The 17,535-nt window shown below is 51.3% G+C and overlaps 5 protein-coding genes across 5 annotated transcripts; 3 read left to right on the forward strand and 2 right to left on the reverse strand.

Moving 5' to 3' along the window:
* Window positions 1–976: 976 nt before the first annotated feature.
* J4E87_000359 (uncharacterized protein) lies at window positions 977–6,109 on the forward strand (the record flags this gene model as incomplete). The annotated part of the gene is made up of 9 exons (XM_049372017.1): window positions 977–1,046; window positions 1,102–2,575; window positions 2,640–3,495; window positions 3,762–4,173; window positions 4,720–4,807; window positions 4,859–4,992; window positions 5,050–5,459; window positions 5,517–5,537; window positions 5,603–6,109. The coding sequence occupies 9 exons, from the start codon at window positions 977–979 to the stop codon at window positions 6,107–6,109; spliced, it is 3,972 nt and encodes a 1,323-aa protein (XP_049238151.1).
* Window positions 6,110–7,648: 1,539 nt separating this feature from the next.
* J4E87_000360 (uncharacterized protein) lies at window positions 7,649–8,951 on the reverse strand (the record flags this gene model as incomplete). The annotated part of the gene is made up of 3 exons (XM_049372018.1): window positions 7,649–8,457; window positions 8,513–8,809; window positions 8,861–8,951. The coding sequence occupies 3 exons, from the start codon at window positions 8,949–8,951 to the stop codon at window positions 7,649–7,651; spliced, it is 1,197 nt and encodes a 398-aa protein (XP_049238152.1).
* A 1,345-nt stretch (window positions 8,952–10,296) lies between these two features.
* Window positions 10,297–11,949, forward strand: J4E87_000361 (uncharacterized protein; the record flags this gene model as incomplete). Its single annotated transcript, XM_049372019.1, has 1 exon — window positions 10,297–11,949. One exon carries the CDS (start codon window positions 10,297–10,299, stop codon window positions 11,947–11,949), a length of 1,653 nt encoding a protein of 550 aa, XP_049238153.1.
* Window positions 11,950–12,461: 512 nt separating this feature from the next.
* On the forward strand, window positions 12,462–14,511 carry J4E87_000362 (uncharacterized protein; the record flags this gene model as incomplete). The annotated part of the gene is made up of 4 exons (XM_049372020.1): window positions 12,462–12,744; window positions 12,804–13,523; window positions 13,578–14,170; window positions 14,221–14,511. 4 exons carry the CDS (start codon window positions 12,462–12,464, stop codon window positions 14,509–14,511), a joined length of 1,887 nt encoding a protein of 628 aa, XP_049238154.1.
* Window positions 14,512–15,640: 1,129 nt separating this feature from the next.
* On the reverse strand, window positions 15,641–17,500 carry J4E87_000363 (uncharacterized protein; the record flags this gene model as incomplete). Its single annotated transcript, XM_049372021.1, has 3 exons — window positions 15,641–16,572; window positions 16,628–17,241; window positions 17,298–17,500. 3 exons carry the CDS (start codon window positions 17,498–17,500, stop codon window positions 15,641–15,643), a joined length of 1,749 nt encoding a protein of 582 aa, XP_049238155.1.
* Window positions 17,501–17,535: the final 35 nt, after the last annotated feature.

Genomic DNA, 17,535 nt, shown 5'->3' on the forward strand with positions numbered 1-17,535 from the left:
TCCGGTCGTGCTTGCAATCTCCAGATCAGGCCGTAGATGTCCGAATTGGAAAGCTCATTCAATGTTCCTGGGAAGCCGACCTCGAGCACGAGCGAAGAGAGCAGTACTTCGCGAGCCAGAACCGTGAACCTCTTACACGTCAACGCAATGTTGAGTAGCGAGCGAGAATTAGCGCGAAAATCGGAAATGAGATACTCGTCTGGAGAGCTTGGAGGGGGGTCATCTGGAATATAGCCCAATACACGAATGGAACGATACAAATCGACATGCGAAAAGACCTGGAGTAGTATTTCGTTGGGCAGAGTACTCAGCGAGCTGGTGCTGTCGCCTGGGAAGCGTTAGATGATGACGTATGTGACGCGGATGTTTGGCACGCTCACTTCTGGATGTTTGAAGCGGCAGCAGCCCTTCCATTGTTCAGAGCCGTTCTCTAGATGTACCAATTTGATGAAGTACAGGGTGATTGAGATAGCCTGGATTGCAATGCTGCAGGTGCTCGCTGTGCCGCACAGCGCATGTCATTAACGCTAGTCCCAATTTAGCATGGCGGTTTTCCACGGCTCGGGCGGCCGCATCCATCTGGCCTTCCATCATCCAGGCGCGCGACATCGAATTACCACTGGGAGTACAACACTTCAGTCTGCATCACTTAGCAATGGACGGGGCGGAAAACCGGATGCGCTTAGAAAACTCTGCACCCCAAGATGCTGGGGGCTGGAATTTGCTTTTGTCGATGCGTGCCTCAGACAGCGATTTGTCGCGATCGCGACGCGACGCGTGGCGGGGAAGGACCCAGCAATATCTTCGCGCACCGCCAGAAAGCTGTCTCTACCCATTTACGATCTATGGTAGCGAAGACAACACACCCAGAATATCTCCCCCGAAGTTCCACTTAGTAGAGACGGACAGGCTGCACACTCAGATACCCATGTACTGAGGTCAGTTCGGTTGGAATAGACGCAGTTACACAACTACAATGGCGGCCAACAACCTACGAAGCGTTTACCAGCAATACAAGCACGATACGGATGTCGTGGCATCATGGCGTAAGTTGCGGCCAGACTTACGAGAGATGCACGCGCTAATCTCCCTTTTCTGTAGTCGCGTCTACAGCCAAGTCATTTGGCTACAACAAGCCCCTCGAACCGCCTGCTCCTACGGAACAGAAGACGCAAAGGCTCAAAGGCAAAGCCAGAAAAGCCGGCAATACTACGCAGAGTGGATCAGACAAGCAGACGTCCAGGCCGAAATACACCCTTGCTATCAAGGACTTCGTACCTTTGTCTGCTCACATTGCTAAGGTCAAAGGCACTGTAGAAGTGCCGGACTACTTCAACGTTGCACTTGATCGGGTGATATCGGTTCGAAGTGCTTTCTCGCACAAGCTGGCAGCTGCCGGCGAAGCTGTCGACAAATCGTCAGATGACCGTCACAGCTTTTTTGTCACTGTCCTAGAAAGTGTTCGCGATGCACTCAAGCCTTTGATGAGAAACGATGCTCTCGATCTCAACAGCATCAAGAATGCTAAGCCTCGGAGTGATAAAGACCGAGTCAGACAGACTGGACTTCGCAACATCTTCGAGGTTTTGGATATATATGAGCCATCGGCGGAGTTCTTGGCTGCACCAGACGTGGTACCTCCACCTAAACCTATGAAACTGGATTACACTGCTGAGGTGTTGACCGACTCCGTCATTGATGCCTTTATGGCAATGACCATGTTGATGGACGACCTCTCCCGCCTTCGTGCTGAGATTGCAGACCTATGGGGTCGGCACCATGCGGGAGAACTCGATTTGGCAACTGTGTCGGTAGCGACCAACACAGCAATTCAGCTTGCGCACAGCATGCACGACGAAGTTTATCCAGTGATGAAGCATCTCGTCGAAAGCGTGCCGTTCCATGAGGTGTACTTTCTGGCTATCGCTAAAGAAGCTGGTGTTGACCCACAAGCGAAAGGTTGGTTCGGCTGGTGGAACGACTACAACTTCGAAGCCTACGACATCGCAGACGCCCTGTTCAACAACGCCCGTAATGGCCTCCTGGTCTACCTTTACAACGATCTCTCCGCGTCCGGGTCAGTCATGGACTACAATGGCAAATGGGGTCGATTCGATGAAAATGAGGGTCCACCACCCAGAACGAACAAGCAAAAGTATGCCCGCGATAAGTCGACGTTGATGGAAGTGTTCCAAGATCTTCCCTTGCTACACAATCATCCGGGAGCGGTTGAGGATCAGTTTGTCATCGCCTTCGAGGCAGCGCGGAAATCCTATGCAAGGGAGAATACGAACAAGCAACCACCAATCTGGTCGTGCTTTGCATTCCATATATATCTCGACATCATTTACTCTACCGAGGTTGGTGCGGGCTGGACGCAGATGCGCAACGAGTTTACTACGCTCCAGAAATACGTTGAGACATACCCTAGAGCTTCTTCCGACATGAAGGAATTGGTAAAATCGGTCGATAAGATCATGGAGGTCGATCCCATCGCGATCATCCGATCGGCGTTTACTTTTCCCTACAAGGACTATACCGTATGGCGTCGCAACCCCACACATTGTGGTCTTTGGTAGGTCCTGACTGTACGAAATGCATGTGAGACATAGACTGACCTTGTGCCTTTATTTCTGCAGGATTCACTATGCGCGAAACGTCTTCCATAGAGAAGCTGTCAAGTACGCCGCAACACCCGGGGCGGTCATGTGCGTAACGCAATTATACCATGCCCTGCGCCAGACTGAGCTTCTTTCGGAAGAGTGGAAGGATCTTCAGACGCTGTGGGACATGCAGGGAAATTCGGCTTACTTCATTGGCGAACCCCCTAAAGACTTTGAGGGACATTGGAAGAACTTTCTCATGGCTATTGGTGCTTCAGCAACTAACTGGGCAAGCTCAAAGAGGAATACGAAGGTCAAGGAGACCAAAGCAAACGCACGTTTGTTGAAGTTCAAGGGTCCAGTATCGGCCTGGATGGCTTCGCGTATTTCAACAAATGGCGACGAACGACTCATCACAGCTGAAACAATTGAAGACGAGATCAAAGAAGGCGCACGCCATCATTCCTCCCTCGCCGCCGTCATGCCGGCCATTCAAAGGCAAACCCACGTCATACAAAAATTGGCCACTGCTCTCCACGCCGAGGCTCCAGAAATCACGTTCGATTACTTCACCATGCATGACCTTTGCTGGGAGTTGATGGAAAGGATGAAGGAGCAGTTCAGTCCTATCATTGCTGCCAAATCTGGGAAGCAGTGGGAAGCACATAAGAGCAACCTGCCGTTTGTTGTTGGCTTCGTCTTCTCTACGGCAGCGGGTAAAAAAGATATCGAGACGGACGGTGTGCCTTCGGTAGAGCTGTTAAAGATCGCTGTGCAAGTTACGGGGAAGTTCTTGGAGGAAGGTAAAGGTAATGTGATTACCAAATCAGGACGCCTGGAAGGTCAGTTCGAGTCAGCTGGGACAGAAGAAGTGGAAATGTGGAAAGCCAAAGTGAGAGACTCTCTCACCTCGAAGGTCTTCGCGGTTTAAAGTACGTAGAACACCGCTTACCTTCGTATGGCCTTTTCCTTCAATCGCTTCTTATCGCTACTAAACTATCCATTGCTTTCCATGACACCTTCTCAAAGATCACCAACCCAGAAGATATGACGCCAGCTCCGCCTACAACTCCCCATGCCTGCTTCGTCTGCAAACAGCCTGCTGAACAACGCTGTTCCACCTGTAGCAATGCACGCTATTGCTCTACCGCATGCCAGAAGAAAGACTGGAAGATGCACAAGATGCTTTGCAAGTCCTTCGCAGATCTCGAGCCCCGACCTGGTCCATGCTTCTTTCGCGGTCTCCTCTTCCCCGAAGATGAGCCCTTGCCAAGATTTGTCTGGGTTGAATACGGCAGCGTTGAGGTTTCCGCAACCATCTCCTGCGAGCCCTTCTTCGGCAAGAACATACTCGGTTGGGTGATTCAGGAACAGCCTTATCTCAAGCGCATACCCCCGCACCGCCTCGGTATCTACTACAACGACAACTACATTGGTCAAGGCTTGCCCGCGACCCCGAGTTTGACTAAGTGGCTGGGACCAGCTATAGGCGAATACTTTCGTGGACCCTGGCTCGCACACGCCTACGAGAACGGCGTTATGTTTGACGAGGAGTGGGAGTCCGAGATGGGTAGACCATGCGATATTGATACAGCGGCATTGGCTAGTCTCTTGGGATATTTCGAAGGTCAGGGTGCGGATTACCATGCGAGAAGCAACTTTCGCTGAGGGTTCACTCACCCGATGATCATTTGATTATTGGGTTGCGATCTGATAAGATCAAGGACCAATTGGCCTGGAGTAGGACCGAGCATGGGAGAGCTATCGGGTTTCGCGACACCTATGGAAGAACATGATCTTGCAAGCGTATGGCGGCCTGTCTCATAGAGATCTTACCGGGGTACTTCATTTCTTCTATTTCACGACATTAGTTTGCAGCCTCGAGGATGCGCGTTCTGATTACTGGCGCAACGTGGGGCAGGCAATGCCGTCACAGGTTGACTTTAGCACCTGCTGAATTGAGCCAAGCCCCGCACTATCTGCATAGGGCGTGCCGGCGGCTATCATAGGTATACAGCATCTTAGCAAAAGTTCTGAACCCCTCAAACTTGTGTCTTCAACTCCTATCACTCTTGATAACTCGACATTGGCATCATGACGTTCGATATTTCAAAAGCTCGGGAGCGCTTCCCCGCACTTCAGCAAGATCAGGTCTTCCTTGACAACGCCGGTGGCAGTCAGGCACTGGGCGACGCGATTGACTCGTGAGTTAATTTCTAGATCGTGGATACATATGATGACTCATATGAATACAGAATAGTACAATACCTGTCCAAGACCAATGTTCAGCTTGGCGCTTCATACCACACCGGCACGCAGTCGAACACGAAGTACGAGGAGGGCTATCAAGCAGCCGCAAAGTACATGAATGCTGGCCGCGATGAGATCGGTAACGAAACCATCAGATTCATTCACACCTGGGCATCCTGTTGCTGACGATGAACAGTTCTCGGTGCTTCAACAACACAACTCTTCATGAACCTCGGCTCATCCCTGCAATTCCCTGCGGGTTCAGAAATCATCCTCTCAAAGATGGAGCACGAGACTAATGCGAAGCCCTGGCTTTTCATGGCTGAGCGTCTTGGGTTGACTGTGAAGTGGTGGGCGTCTCCAAAGGAGGATGGACTCAAACTCACAGCCGAGAACCTCAAGCCGCTGTTGAGCGACAAAGTGAAGTTCGTAGCATGCACGCACGTGAGCAACATTCTGGGGACGATCCATGATGTGAAGTCTATTGCAGAGGCGGTGCATTCGGTTGGCGCGCTGTTCTGCGTGGATGGAGTTAGCTACGCGCCGCATCGTGCGATTGATGTTAAGGATTTTGGAGTCGATTTCTACGCATTCAGTTGGTACAAGGTCCGTCCGGCATCTACTCTACCCTCTTGTTACCATGGTACTAACAAAATGACATAGGTCTACGGCCCACATATCGCGGTTAGTCGACATAAAACTTTGCGAGCTATATTTGAGACGAATGCTGACTTCGTACACATCTTTAGGCCCTCTACGCCAGCAACTCAGCCCAACAGCACATGAAGCCCCTATCTCACTTCTTCAACCCTACCAAAACTCTTGAAGACAAGATCGGGTTCGCTGGCTCGAACTACGAATGCGTACAGTCTATTCCAACGGTCACCGCCTACCTCACCGACGCTTTCCCCGCCATCACTGAGCATGAGGGAAAGCTGCAGGCTATTCTTCTCGACTTCCTGAACTCACGACCAGATGTCACGGTCCTGGGTTCTACCTCGAGCGATAGCAAGGAAAGAGTACCAACGATCTCGTTCACGGTCAAGGGCATGAGCAGCAAGGCGATCGTGGCTGAGGCGGAGAAGATTAGTAACTACGGGTTTAGATGGGGACATTTCTACTCAAAGAGGCTTTGCGATGAGTTATTGAAGCTGGAGCCAGAGGGTGTGACAAGAGTCAGTATGGTACATTATAACACCGAGGAGGAGATCAAGGGATTGGTCGAGGTGTTGAAGAAGGTTCTTCCGCAGGCTTAGAGGAAGACGTGGCGCTGAAACGGAGATCTTTGGTAGGGAATTGTGCATTGGTATCCGTTGTAGTAGCAAAATCTGACTGGGAAAATGGGCTACGCCCCTACCGAATTGCCACCAAAAGGTACCACGATGAAGGGAAGTCATCCAGAAAGATCCCATCGCCAGTAAGAGGCCTTCCAGGCTTCTTCTTCCAGAAACTACTCATCAGCTTCCCAGTAGTTGAGTGCCGCCTTTGAGCACATCAACTCTCCACATCCCAGGGCGCAGGCGTTTTCCATAGATACAAGGCGTGTTGAGCAGATTCCGCATATGTGAAATGCGATCTTCTGGTACCGAGACCTGAAGCATTTCATCAATAGGAGATGGACACTCGGCTGAAACTGCGTTCAAGTTTTCAGCAAGAGAAAACCAGTCACCGACGGGGTGTCCTAGAACGAGACTGCTGTCGTGCAACATGATGTGCATACTGAACGTTCCTTGACGCAAAGTAAGGATCGCCCGCTTGAAGAACTCGAACATGGCAGCCGTGCTGTCGCGATGTTCCGTAGCGCCTTCCCAGTCATTGACGAACACTTCCTCGATCCACTGATGAAGACTAAGCAGTGTCGATCGGTGCATTTCGTTGGATGTGCTATGTTGCTCATTATCCTCCTTCCGAGCTCTCCGGAACCGGTACGCGAGGTCACCCATCAAATCTGCGATCCGATATAGGTACTTTGATGTATCGGCTGGGCTGCTGTTCGCAGGAACCTTGACGATTAATGATGGACGTCTCTTCAAACGGCCGCGCTCTATGATGGGGTAGGCTTCTTCGCGAACTAGTCGACTGACTCTCAGTATGCCCACAGAAGGCTTCGCATGGTGTATTTGAAAGTGAGGCCCGACAAGTGATCGAGCTACTGGCATGGCCACCAGCTGATCATAGACGCAAAGACGTACATCGGCGGGTAATCGCATGAACGCAAAGGTATTGGATCTAGTATCGCTGGTGACTGAAGCCTTCATGTGGTCATGCGCAGCGTGCGAGGGCTTGTCGGTGTCGTCGAGTGGGGGTGAAGTTGTTTGGCGTGTTTTTCTTTTCTTCGATTGGCGCGTAGAGGAGCAGTAGTGGGCATCGCCAGTCTCATCGCAAACCTTCCAATAGTTAGCAATGCAAGCACTCAGTTCACATTCTTGGAACATACCATCTTGAGGAGATTTTCGCCCGTAACAGAAGGCTGATCTGCATCGGTACCTGGAGCAGCAGGAGCCTTTGGCAAGCTTGTCCCGATGAGTGACATGTTTGGTGCTTTGGTAGTCATTGCGATATTGGTGGGTCGGTCGTGGTGCAGTATCGGTGGTGAGGAAGGGCGGGTGTGCGAGTCTGAGAACTAGCGCCACTGGTAACTTCCCTAGGTAGTCATTTCCACGTTCGCCTGTACCACCGCAGTAGCGCACAGACTCAACTAAATAAGCTCGAGCGTTGCAGACATCAATGCATGCATAGCAAAAGCACACTGCGAAAAGACCAGTCATCTTACTAATTATCAACTGCCACCAACTCTATGCTTCCAGGTTTCGCCAAACAGCCGTCTCAAATCTTGCGACAAGATCGAACGTCTTGCGATCTGCCCAAGGTGACACCTGCGTCGCAAAGAACAGCGCGATTCCCCTCTCACGATTGACACTCCACTGTAGATTCGGAAGTCCTGACCAGCACAACGTACCCTTTGGCTTGAAGTAGTTCTCTCGATTCACATCTTCCATCAGCAACAGACTACCCAGTCCGAAGTTCGGTTTGACGCCTTCCATACTGGCGTCCAACGTGCAGGTATAAGCGAGCTCGGCGTTATCGACGAGTGCCTTGGCCGCGAGACTGTCTTCGGCGAACTGTGGGCTGAACATGGCGTCGACCATGGTTTTGGACAGAATGATAGGCGAAGGTTTGAGGAGATCGGAAAGCACGCGCGTGTAGTCGTACACATTGGCATACAAGCCCGCTCCACCACCTTCTCCAACAGGGTCGCCAGACCAAAAGGGTGTTGGGCCATCTGTGAGACTACCGTCGTCCTGCCGAGTGCTCGTGCGCATCAGCTTTTCTTCCACTGCGGGCTTGCGATTGAGATGCCAGGTGAATGAAGTTATACCGAGAGGCTTTGCAATGTTGATTTCGACATATTCTTCGAAACTCATGTTGGTCAAACGTGTGATGAGCAAACTGGTCCAATCGAAACCACCGCTGTATTCCCAGCCTTCTCCAGCTTCGAAGGTCCGTGGATAGGCATACTTCTTAGCCACGTTGCCGTCGGTTATTAGAGCGGGTAGTTCGCCGCGTGAGGCCCTCCACGCGTAAAGACTTGGAGAAGCCCAGTCTACAAGTTGGCGAAATCAGTCCATGCTGTGTGCTGTCCGTCTAGAAACACTTACCGTACGTCGTGCCACTGGAATGCGTGATAAGTTGACGCAGCGTAATGGACTTCGTGGCTGGACGCACTTTGATCTCGGAGCCGTCCATCTGAACGATGGGCTGGGAAGCCAGTTCTGGTAAGTACTGATCGACTGGTCCATCTAGCGTGACTAAACCGTGTTGAACGCTTTGCAGGGCAGCAATAGCAGTGATGAGCTTTGTGCAGGATGCGATGAAGAAGGTTTGATCAAAGTCCATAGGCTCCGCATCTTCAGTGACGCCATTGTAACCTGCGGTCTTCTTGTAGATGAATTTGCCTGCAGCGCGCGTGAGATACACTCATTTGGAGATAGTATCAGGGAAAGTACCATCCTTATCGACGACAGCCATCACCGCCCCGGGCACAATGTCCGAGCCTTTGGCAGTCGCCTTCTCGAGGTATTTCTCAAATTCGTCCATTGAAAAGGAGTAGAAGCAAACAATCTTGATCGAGTGGCCGCTTCAGTAATCTTCGAGGAGTTCGAGTTGTTCTGTGGGCGTTTCGTCCTGGTAAGATGACGACAACTATTTATGCAGTTGCTATTAGGCCACCATCCTTCGCTGACTAGCATTCATACCGCATTCCAAGCCACAAGACAAGGTAGCCGTGATTTGTAATGAGCGTTAGCAAACCTTCATGTAGTTGAAGGGTGGGGGCGAAGACTTATGTCCAATCGCCGTGCAGCAAAAAAGCATCGAAGCCATTGGTCTCGTGAAGCCAGCCAACTTTGCCTGTAGTGTCCGTTCTCGTATCATGTCGAGTCTACTGTGGCGACCACGGGCAAGAGGGGTTCGCCGCCAGGCAATGTGTGAAAAACGAACCGATTTAGTCCCCTCATCAGTCGTCTGCCTCCTCTTCCAGAGAGTCCTGTCTGCTCTTGGCATGCGCCATGTGCATCCCGTATCTGCACCCCATGTTTGTACAAATTGCCAAATCGGGGAAGCAGTCTGAGGGTATGTGCAGACAAGCAATGTCGCTCTTTGCTCACACCGATCATGTCCTTCTGTGTGACGATAAGTGAAGTACAGGGCGAAGATGACATACAAACGGGCTAAGGCGATCGGAGAAAAGTTGTGCCGACTCTGGGAAAAGGTCACACCCTGTTTGGAAAGCTGTCATTCTACGAACGACAACACTTTTGACGTCATCCTGAGAGGTCGCATTGTTGGAAGCACACCAGCCGGACTGGATTGGAGCAGGTAGACGTCTGCGCTATGTTCTTCGCCGCAGCGAGGCTGGTGCAGGGTCTAAAGGGACGTGTCTGGAAGCTCGGACGAAACACGGTTGACGCTCGGGCCCTCTTGCTTTGACATCTACCCCTGCATCCTCTATCTCACACTCGATGTCATCTCCCCTCGCATCTCATCTTATGTATACGACATTCTCGCAAATCTTCACGCTCGGTAAAACTCACGACACCACGGATAGCCACCGGCAATGACGACGTCGATCACTCAGCCTGTGTCCAGTCGGAAGAACTCAAGCCGAGCTGCACCAATGGGAAAGAGCGTTGCGAAGCCGGTCCGACGACCCCAAACTTGGTGCGGTGATTACCCCGGGTTTTCAATGTAAATACGGCGTCTTGAGCGGTAGCGCACTTCCTGAGAGGGCTATGTGGGGTAATTGATGAACATGTTACAATAGACAAGGTTCTCCAGAGATGACATGCGCCACTCGAAATAGCGCAATGCCCATTGCTGGTATAAATGCTCCAGGGCATCGTCGCTCGATTCACAAGCACATTCATTGCATACGCCAGCCACCATGCGCTTCTCTTCAGCTATTGCGCTCGCCAGCTTATTGTCTCGGTCGGCCGTGGGAAGCCCACTCGCCAGCAACGAGCTTACCAGTCGGGCTACAACGTTCAACAATCCAGTCTTGTGGCAAGACTATCCCGACCTCGACGTCTTCCGGATAGGCGATGTGTTCTACTACTCCTCCTCGACTTTCGCCTTCTCGCCAGGAGCTCCGGTCCTAAAGTCTTACGACCTCGTTAATTGGACACCAGTAACTCATAGCGTACCAAGACTTAACTTCGGCTCGATATACGACCTCGATAACACAGCAGGCCATGCTTACGTCAAGGGCATCTGGGCCAGCTCACTGAGATACCGCGAATCGTCCGACAAGTTCATTTGGATTGGTTGTGTTCAATCCACCGGGAAGTCGTACATATGGACTGCCGACGGGAACAATGCAGCCGCCAACAATGGCGAAGTGTCGAGCTGGAATTGGACTGCCGCGGGCTCATTCCCCAAGTGCTATTACGACAACGGGATCTTTATTGACGATGATGACACCATGTACATCGTGTACGACAAGTACCAGCTCAAGGTTGCCCAATTGAACGCCGACGGCACAGCGGAAGTCAGGAGTCAACAAGTCTATGAAGATCCAAATGGCCTATACCTCGAAGGTTCGCGCATGTACAAGATCAACGGCACATACTACATCTTTGCTACCAAGCCGGCCGATGACGAGTGGGTGTTGAAGTCAAAGAGTCCCTGGGGCCCATATGAGGCGCGAATCCTCGTCGACAGCATTGCAGGACCTTTGCTCAACGCAGGCAACAGCCACCAAGGCGGTGTAGTCGATACCAAAGATGGGAAGTGGTATTACGTTGCGTTTATGGACTCGTATCCTGGTGGACGCATTCCTGTCGCTGCGCCTTTGAAGTGGACGGCGGATGGATGGCCGGAAGTTGAGAAAGTGAATGGTGAATGGGGCAAGACATACCCTATGCCAGTCACAACCGCCAAGACCGTCCCCCCACCCACCGGCTTGGACAAATTTACTGGAACAGCTTTAAGTGCAGAGTGGGAATTCAACCACAACCCTGATACCAGCAAGTGGAGCCTAGTAGGCGGGGCTGGTGGCATCAAGTTACAGACTGCTTCTGTTACGAATGACCTCTACGCGGCGCGCAATACGCTGACACACCGTATCCTTGGCCCGAAGTCATCGGGAACTTTCAAGATCGACATCAGCAAAATGGCCACTGGCGACCGTGCTGGCGCTGTACTTTTCCGTGACACCGGAGCATACATCGGTATACATAAAGAAGGCTCTGCGGCAAAGTTGGTAATGGTCAACGGCTTGGAATTGAACGCAGACCGAACGACGAAGTCTACCGGTACTGTCGCTGCCACGGGACCTAGTCTTGCTGCCGGCACAACCGATCTGTGGTTCCGCGTTCAGTCAGACATCACGCCAGCTTTCTCCAACACCAACGCGGTGCGACAAACAACTTTCTGGTACAGCACTGATGGCACCAAGTTCGTGCAGCTTGGTCCTGCATACAACATGGCGAATACATGGCAGTTCTTCACGGGATACCGATTCGGTGTGTTCAACTTTGCGACAAGCAAGCTGGGTGGGGAGGTCCTGGTTAAGAACTTCGAGTTGAAGTTGGTGTAGATTCAATGTGTACTGTTACGATAAGGTGACGTTATCGATGTTACAGCCAGCCTGCTTCACAAAAATCTACAAACAACATCACCGTCGCATCGTCGTCTGCAATCTGAGGATGTATTCATCGGTGAAGTTACGGACCGGAGATAAGGAGATATGACACAGCTTCTGATATCGTCACCGCAACATCCGCTGCTGTATCTCCACATACCACGGCACGTGCAAACAGCGTTTGTACGTCTACAACCAAACAGCACTCGGTACTCACAGTTACCCCAATATATTGACGCGTCACATTCATAGATCTCCAGAGTTATTCCCATGCTACCCGTGACTCCACACTATCACAGTAGCACGCAATCACGCAATAACAGACAGTCGGCCCTGCTTGCATATAAGCTCTGGCATCATCACTCTCCATCACCTAGGTCGAGGACACTCGCCATTTATAACTCATACCGGTGACTCATAGAGACTGCATCACTCTCTACACTCTTTCATATATCTCCAAGGTCAAGATGGGCAACACGTACCACCATCATAGCGAAGAAAAGAAGCCTTTGAAGTGGTTTGCTTCGCCTTTGGTCGAAGACCATGTCAAAGACGACGGCGAGAAGGAACATCAAAGCCCAGCCATAACCCGAGAGAATACACAGTCGGTCCTCGATAGCGAGTTTCACGATCCTAATGCCGAAGCTGGTCTTCAGCTCGAGGTCGAGGTGTGCACGCAAGAGCTGCGTGACATGCCATCTTTCAAGCGCCATGCCGAAGCCACGAATCAAGAGTTGTTCTTCGATCTCTGTAAGCATTCTGGTCTTTCTACAATTTGAAGGTTTCTTGCTAACGACGCTATCTTTCAGTTTTCGTCGCCAACTTGACCACGTTCACTTCGTTGAAGGAGATCAACGACAGTGCCTCCCTGCGCGCCTACGTCGGGTTCTTCGCCTTGCTCTGGCTCACCTGGTACTCGAACTCGCTCTATGACGTTCGCTTCACTGCCGATTGCATCTTCGAGCGAATTGCCAAAGCCCTCCACTTCGGTGTTATGGTCGGGTTCGCTGTCGTCGGTCCTGCCTGGGAACCTGGAAAACCTACAAGCTCACTCCAGAAGTACCAAGTGCTTTCATTCATCCTCATGGTGTCTCGTCTAGTACTCGCGGCTCAGTATAGCGTCACTTTGTTCTTCGTGCGCAAACACAAAAGGACTGTCCTGCCGCTATCGCTCGTTATCGGCTCGACGCTCATCGCGGCATTAATGTACGGAAGCATTACTGGTGCTCTACCCAAGGAGACGTGCAACCTGGAGTTAGGTGTCTGCAAGCAGTTCACGACTAAAGTACATTACGCATGGTACATTATCAGCGCTGCAGAAATCGTCATCACTGTTGGCATCTCATGCTACTGGCGCGTCATCTCATTCAAGGGTACCCACATCGTACAGCGCATGTCGCTACTTACCTTGATCATCCTGGGAGAGGGAATCATCGTTGTCTGCAAAGCAATATCGAAGATCGTCAAGAATGGATCTCAGTTCGATACTCAGCTAACTGGCCAGATCGTCTCTTCGGTGTTGATAATCTGTAAGATACCAACCATCGACCTGGCTTCTCGAGCGTCACGCTAATACCTTTCAGATCTTCTGTACATGCTATACTTCGACCGCATGCACGAGGAACATTTTGGTACGATCAAGCAGCAAGTCTGGGCTTCACTCCACTTCTTCCTCCACATCATGCTCGTCCTCGTCCTCCAGGGCGTCTCTTACCTCATCATGTGGGTTGTGGCCCTCATTCGAATGGACCGTGTCGATGAGAAGTTCCGCGAAATTGAAGGACTCAGCTTGACTGGTGCCTATGCCAACGGCACCCTCTTCGCCGACGCGCTCCGTCGCAAGATCGACGTCTACCTGTGGAACACGATCCCAAAAGGCGTCGATGCGAGTAAAGCACTCGAGACCTGGAACAGCACTCTGACCGTCCTGGCGCAGAGTTTCGATAATCATCTGACGGACGAGCAGAACTTGACAGCTGTGGACATGATCACCAAAAGCTTGAACACCGCAGAGAGTATGGCCATCCAGACTTTGTTCGACAGCTTATCCATCTCGGTACCAAAGACGGCACCGAAGACAGTAGAAGAGCCTAAGAGAAAGTTCTTCGACAAGGCCGCGCTGCTTCAGAAATACGAAACGCGCTTCGAGCTTGTATTCGACTACGTCTTTCTATCCGTAAGTTAAGCCCCGCTCCTTCTCTATTACTCTTTACTGACATGCACTAGGCTGGACTTGCACTTACCTTCATGGCTATCATTGCCTTCGTCTCCCTGCCACCCGTAAAGCGCCATCTACGTCAATACGTGCGCCTTCTCACCATCGTTCTCATTGGCTTCGCTGTCTGTCTCATATGTCTCATCAATACGAGCAAGCCGAGCCAGAAGCATTACATGGAGAGCAACTGGATGTTGCCAACTATTTGTTTGCTCTTCTTCTTTTGCGTTTTGGTTAGCCATCTGAGGCCTCCAGCTCGGTGGAGAGGAATTGGAGGACACCACAAGTGGCACGGGGCTTAGTGGGTCTTCCAGATGCCTTATGATACACAAGATATCTGGAAAGACTGGGGGGGAAGGAGATGTAATATGAATTGAGCTTGCAGAACTGAACTGCGGACGTTACTTTGGTCTTTACAAAGACTTGGTCTAGATCTACATTCAACGAAGGTTTTGCAATTACATAGGGCTATCTAAAGCGGTTGCCGGAATACACATTATGCTTTTGAGATCTTGATCTCCAACCAGTACTGTAACACGAAGAAATTGTCAACTCTATCGGGTCGAGCGTTCATTCACACATCCGCACGGCTATTAATCCCGCCTTTCCTCCCTTCCAAAGGCCGGCCCTACAGTCTTTTCGTTGACCTCATCATTTGGGTCTCGGATCCCCAGAATTTCGGATGTCTTGCGCACAAGCGCAACATGCCCTCGTTCTCGACATCTGCACGAGCGCCATCGCAGCCTCCTCCATCTTGCGCCTTTCGATGATCCTCTCGATACCGTCATCGATCAAGTCAATTTGATGCAGTACTTCTTGACCAACCGCGTCCTTGTTCTAATGTAGTATTAGCCATGTCGCTCTAAGCCATGTAGCGCAGATAAGCTGACCATGAGTTCGCGTCTCAAGCCAAATAGTGGTTCCGGGACAGTTGTTGACACGCCATTTTGAACGGCTTGTAGTCGTGCTTTTCGCGCTCCCAGTACTTCGAGCCAGCCTGTTCTTTTCCTGATCTCGATCTCGCGACTAAGGCGCTGGGCCTCGGATATTGGCGGGGTTGGTGGTGACTGGATCCTACGGGTGCGCTTGGGTACTGCAAGATAAACTGGGGTTGTTGAGGGAGTGGAAGATTTTGTGTCGGACTTGGCGTAGTAGTAGGGCAGTACTCGGTACTGGTATGCGGATGAAAGATCATTTTCGTGCAACATCGTGGTGGCGAGAGTCAATTCTCGCATGCAACCCGGGATTAGAGTGCCAGGAACAGCCTTACGATCGTTGTGGACGCAGAGATTAGAATTTTATTTACATACAGGAAGGTGGTAGAGTCGCGACTTTCGTTTGCAGGCAGAGGAGCCCCTCCACGTAAGCCTTCCCTCTCACTGTAACTTCTCTCTCACCTGCAGCAACCTTGCACTATATCCATTCTGCCGCCTAGAATACCCGTCCCTTCGTCTGTTGCATCTTCGCCACATTGAAATTCTTGATCAAGAAAACCCATACCAAACAAAGTCCCATGATCGCTGTACCCGCGATCAGCATCCTTTTCTGTGCAATACCATATGCTTCCTCGATCGCTACCCTCGTCGCGCTACCCTTCGCATAGCTCAATTGCTCATCTAAGCTACCGTAAATTAGATCAAAGTTCTCCATAGCCTCAGCTGGCAGTAGATTCATTAGTGCCTGCGGGAAGGAGTTTGTCCAGATCGCGCCGGAGATGGTGGATCCTACCGCGCCGCCTAGCCACCCGAAGATGTTGAGAAGTGCGAGAACAGAGGCGACGTGTTGGTGATCTGCGGCGGCCATGACGGCGATCTGCTCGCAGAGAATGATGATGGAACCACCGATCGCGATGAAGACTTGGCACATGACTAGGTAGCCTACGCTGGTATTTGGGTGACGGAAGTAGATCATGAGACCTTGACCGAGGATATAGATCGGTACGGCGATGAAAAGAAGCCAGCGAAAGTAGCCGGTCTTACTGATGACAAGACCGACTGACAAGAGTAGTACACCGGAGAGGACGTCGAATGTTGAAGCGACGTACCCTGCTTCTGCGATTGTGAGGTTGGTGACGACCTGCAAGAATGAGGTGAAGTAGGAGTTCCAGGCGTAGTATGAGATCTGGTATGTAAAAGAGAGGAGACAAGCACCCAGAACCGAGCGGCTGGTCAAGAGGTCGAAAGGTAAGAAAGGTTTTCCCGCTGTGAAGCGCTCGTGGAGGCCGAACGCGATCAGTAGCACGAAGCCAATGACTAACATCGCGATGATGTACCCCGTAGACCATCCGTTGGGTGCTGAGTCGGCGAGAGTAAATGGGAGGAGAAAGATGACGAGACCGGCGGCCAGCAGGAAGGCTCCCGGAACTATAGAGCTGTTAGCCTGCCTTCATCAAAATTCTCCAGAGTAGAAGACACTGACCATCAAATTCGCGGATATGGAAGACGACGCTCTGCAAAAGGCTCCTGTCACTCGCCTCCCTTGCAAGGACGCCGTTTCTTCTCGCCTTCCGCAGGTTGAGCTTCAATAGCAAGAACAGTGGTGCAGCGACAAAGGGCAGAATGATTGCGAAAGTACCGAAACCCCAACGCCAGTTGATGTTGTTGTAGAAGCCCTCAGCCGCCTTTGGACCAGCAAACGCTGTGATAATGTATGGCGAAGACGTGAATGCGAAAGCCAAACCTCGGTGTTTCAGACTACTCGAATCCGCTGTGATGACGTCCACACAGTAAGTCATACCACCGAATCCAATAGTGTAGAAGACCTGCGCAGCACAGTACGTCGCTAGATTTGTAGATGCAGCCATTATGATCAAACCGAGGGTAGCGAAGCACACCATTGTAGCGAAACCTTCGGCACGACCCCAGAGATCGAGCAGCTTGGCGGTTGGGATGTATACGGCTGCAGCCATGGAGTTCGAGACGATGGTAATGACGGTGATGAGGGAATGTTCTTCGAATCCGGATGTTACGTAAGGTGTGAGGTTCGAGGTAATGGATGACTGGAACGCATTCGTGAGGTACAAGAGCCACATGCTTGGGGTTCTGTCAGTCTCATCGTCGATATATGGTTGGAAGTTCTAGCGACGTACCATAAGAATGCGCATGCTAGAGATGTCTTGGTCCACGCCAAAGTAACAGCCTCGACTTCCCTGACACCCTCCTGCGCAGAGACAGAAGGCATGTTAGCTTCCTCAACCTTGCGAATCGCATCTTCTTCGTCAACATCGACAACATCAATGCTCTTTTGCCTCGTAGGCTCGGTGCCAGGCTGAACAGCAGCAATAGAATCCATGGTAGGCGTTTCTCAGCGATTTGATAATCTGTCTG

Source organism: Alternaria ethzedia, assembly GCF_023757985.1.
Source record: "Alternaria ethzedia strain BMP 0044 chromosome Unknown scaffold_1, whole genome shotgun sequence".
NCBI lineage: Eukaryota > Fungi > Ascomycota > Dothideomycetes > Pleosporales > Pleosporaceae > Alternaria > Alternaria ethzedia.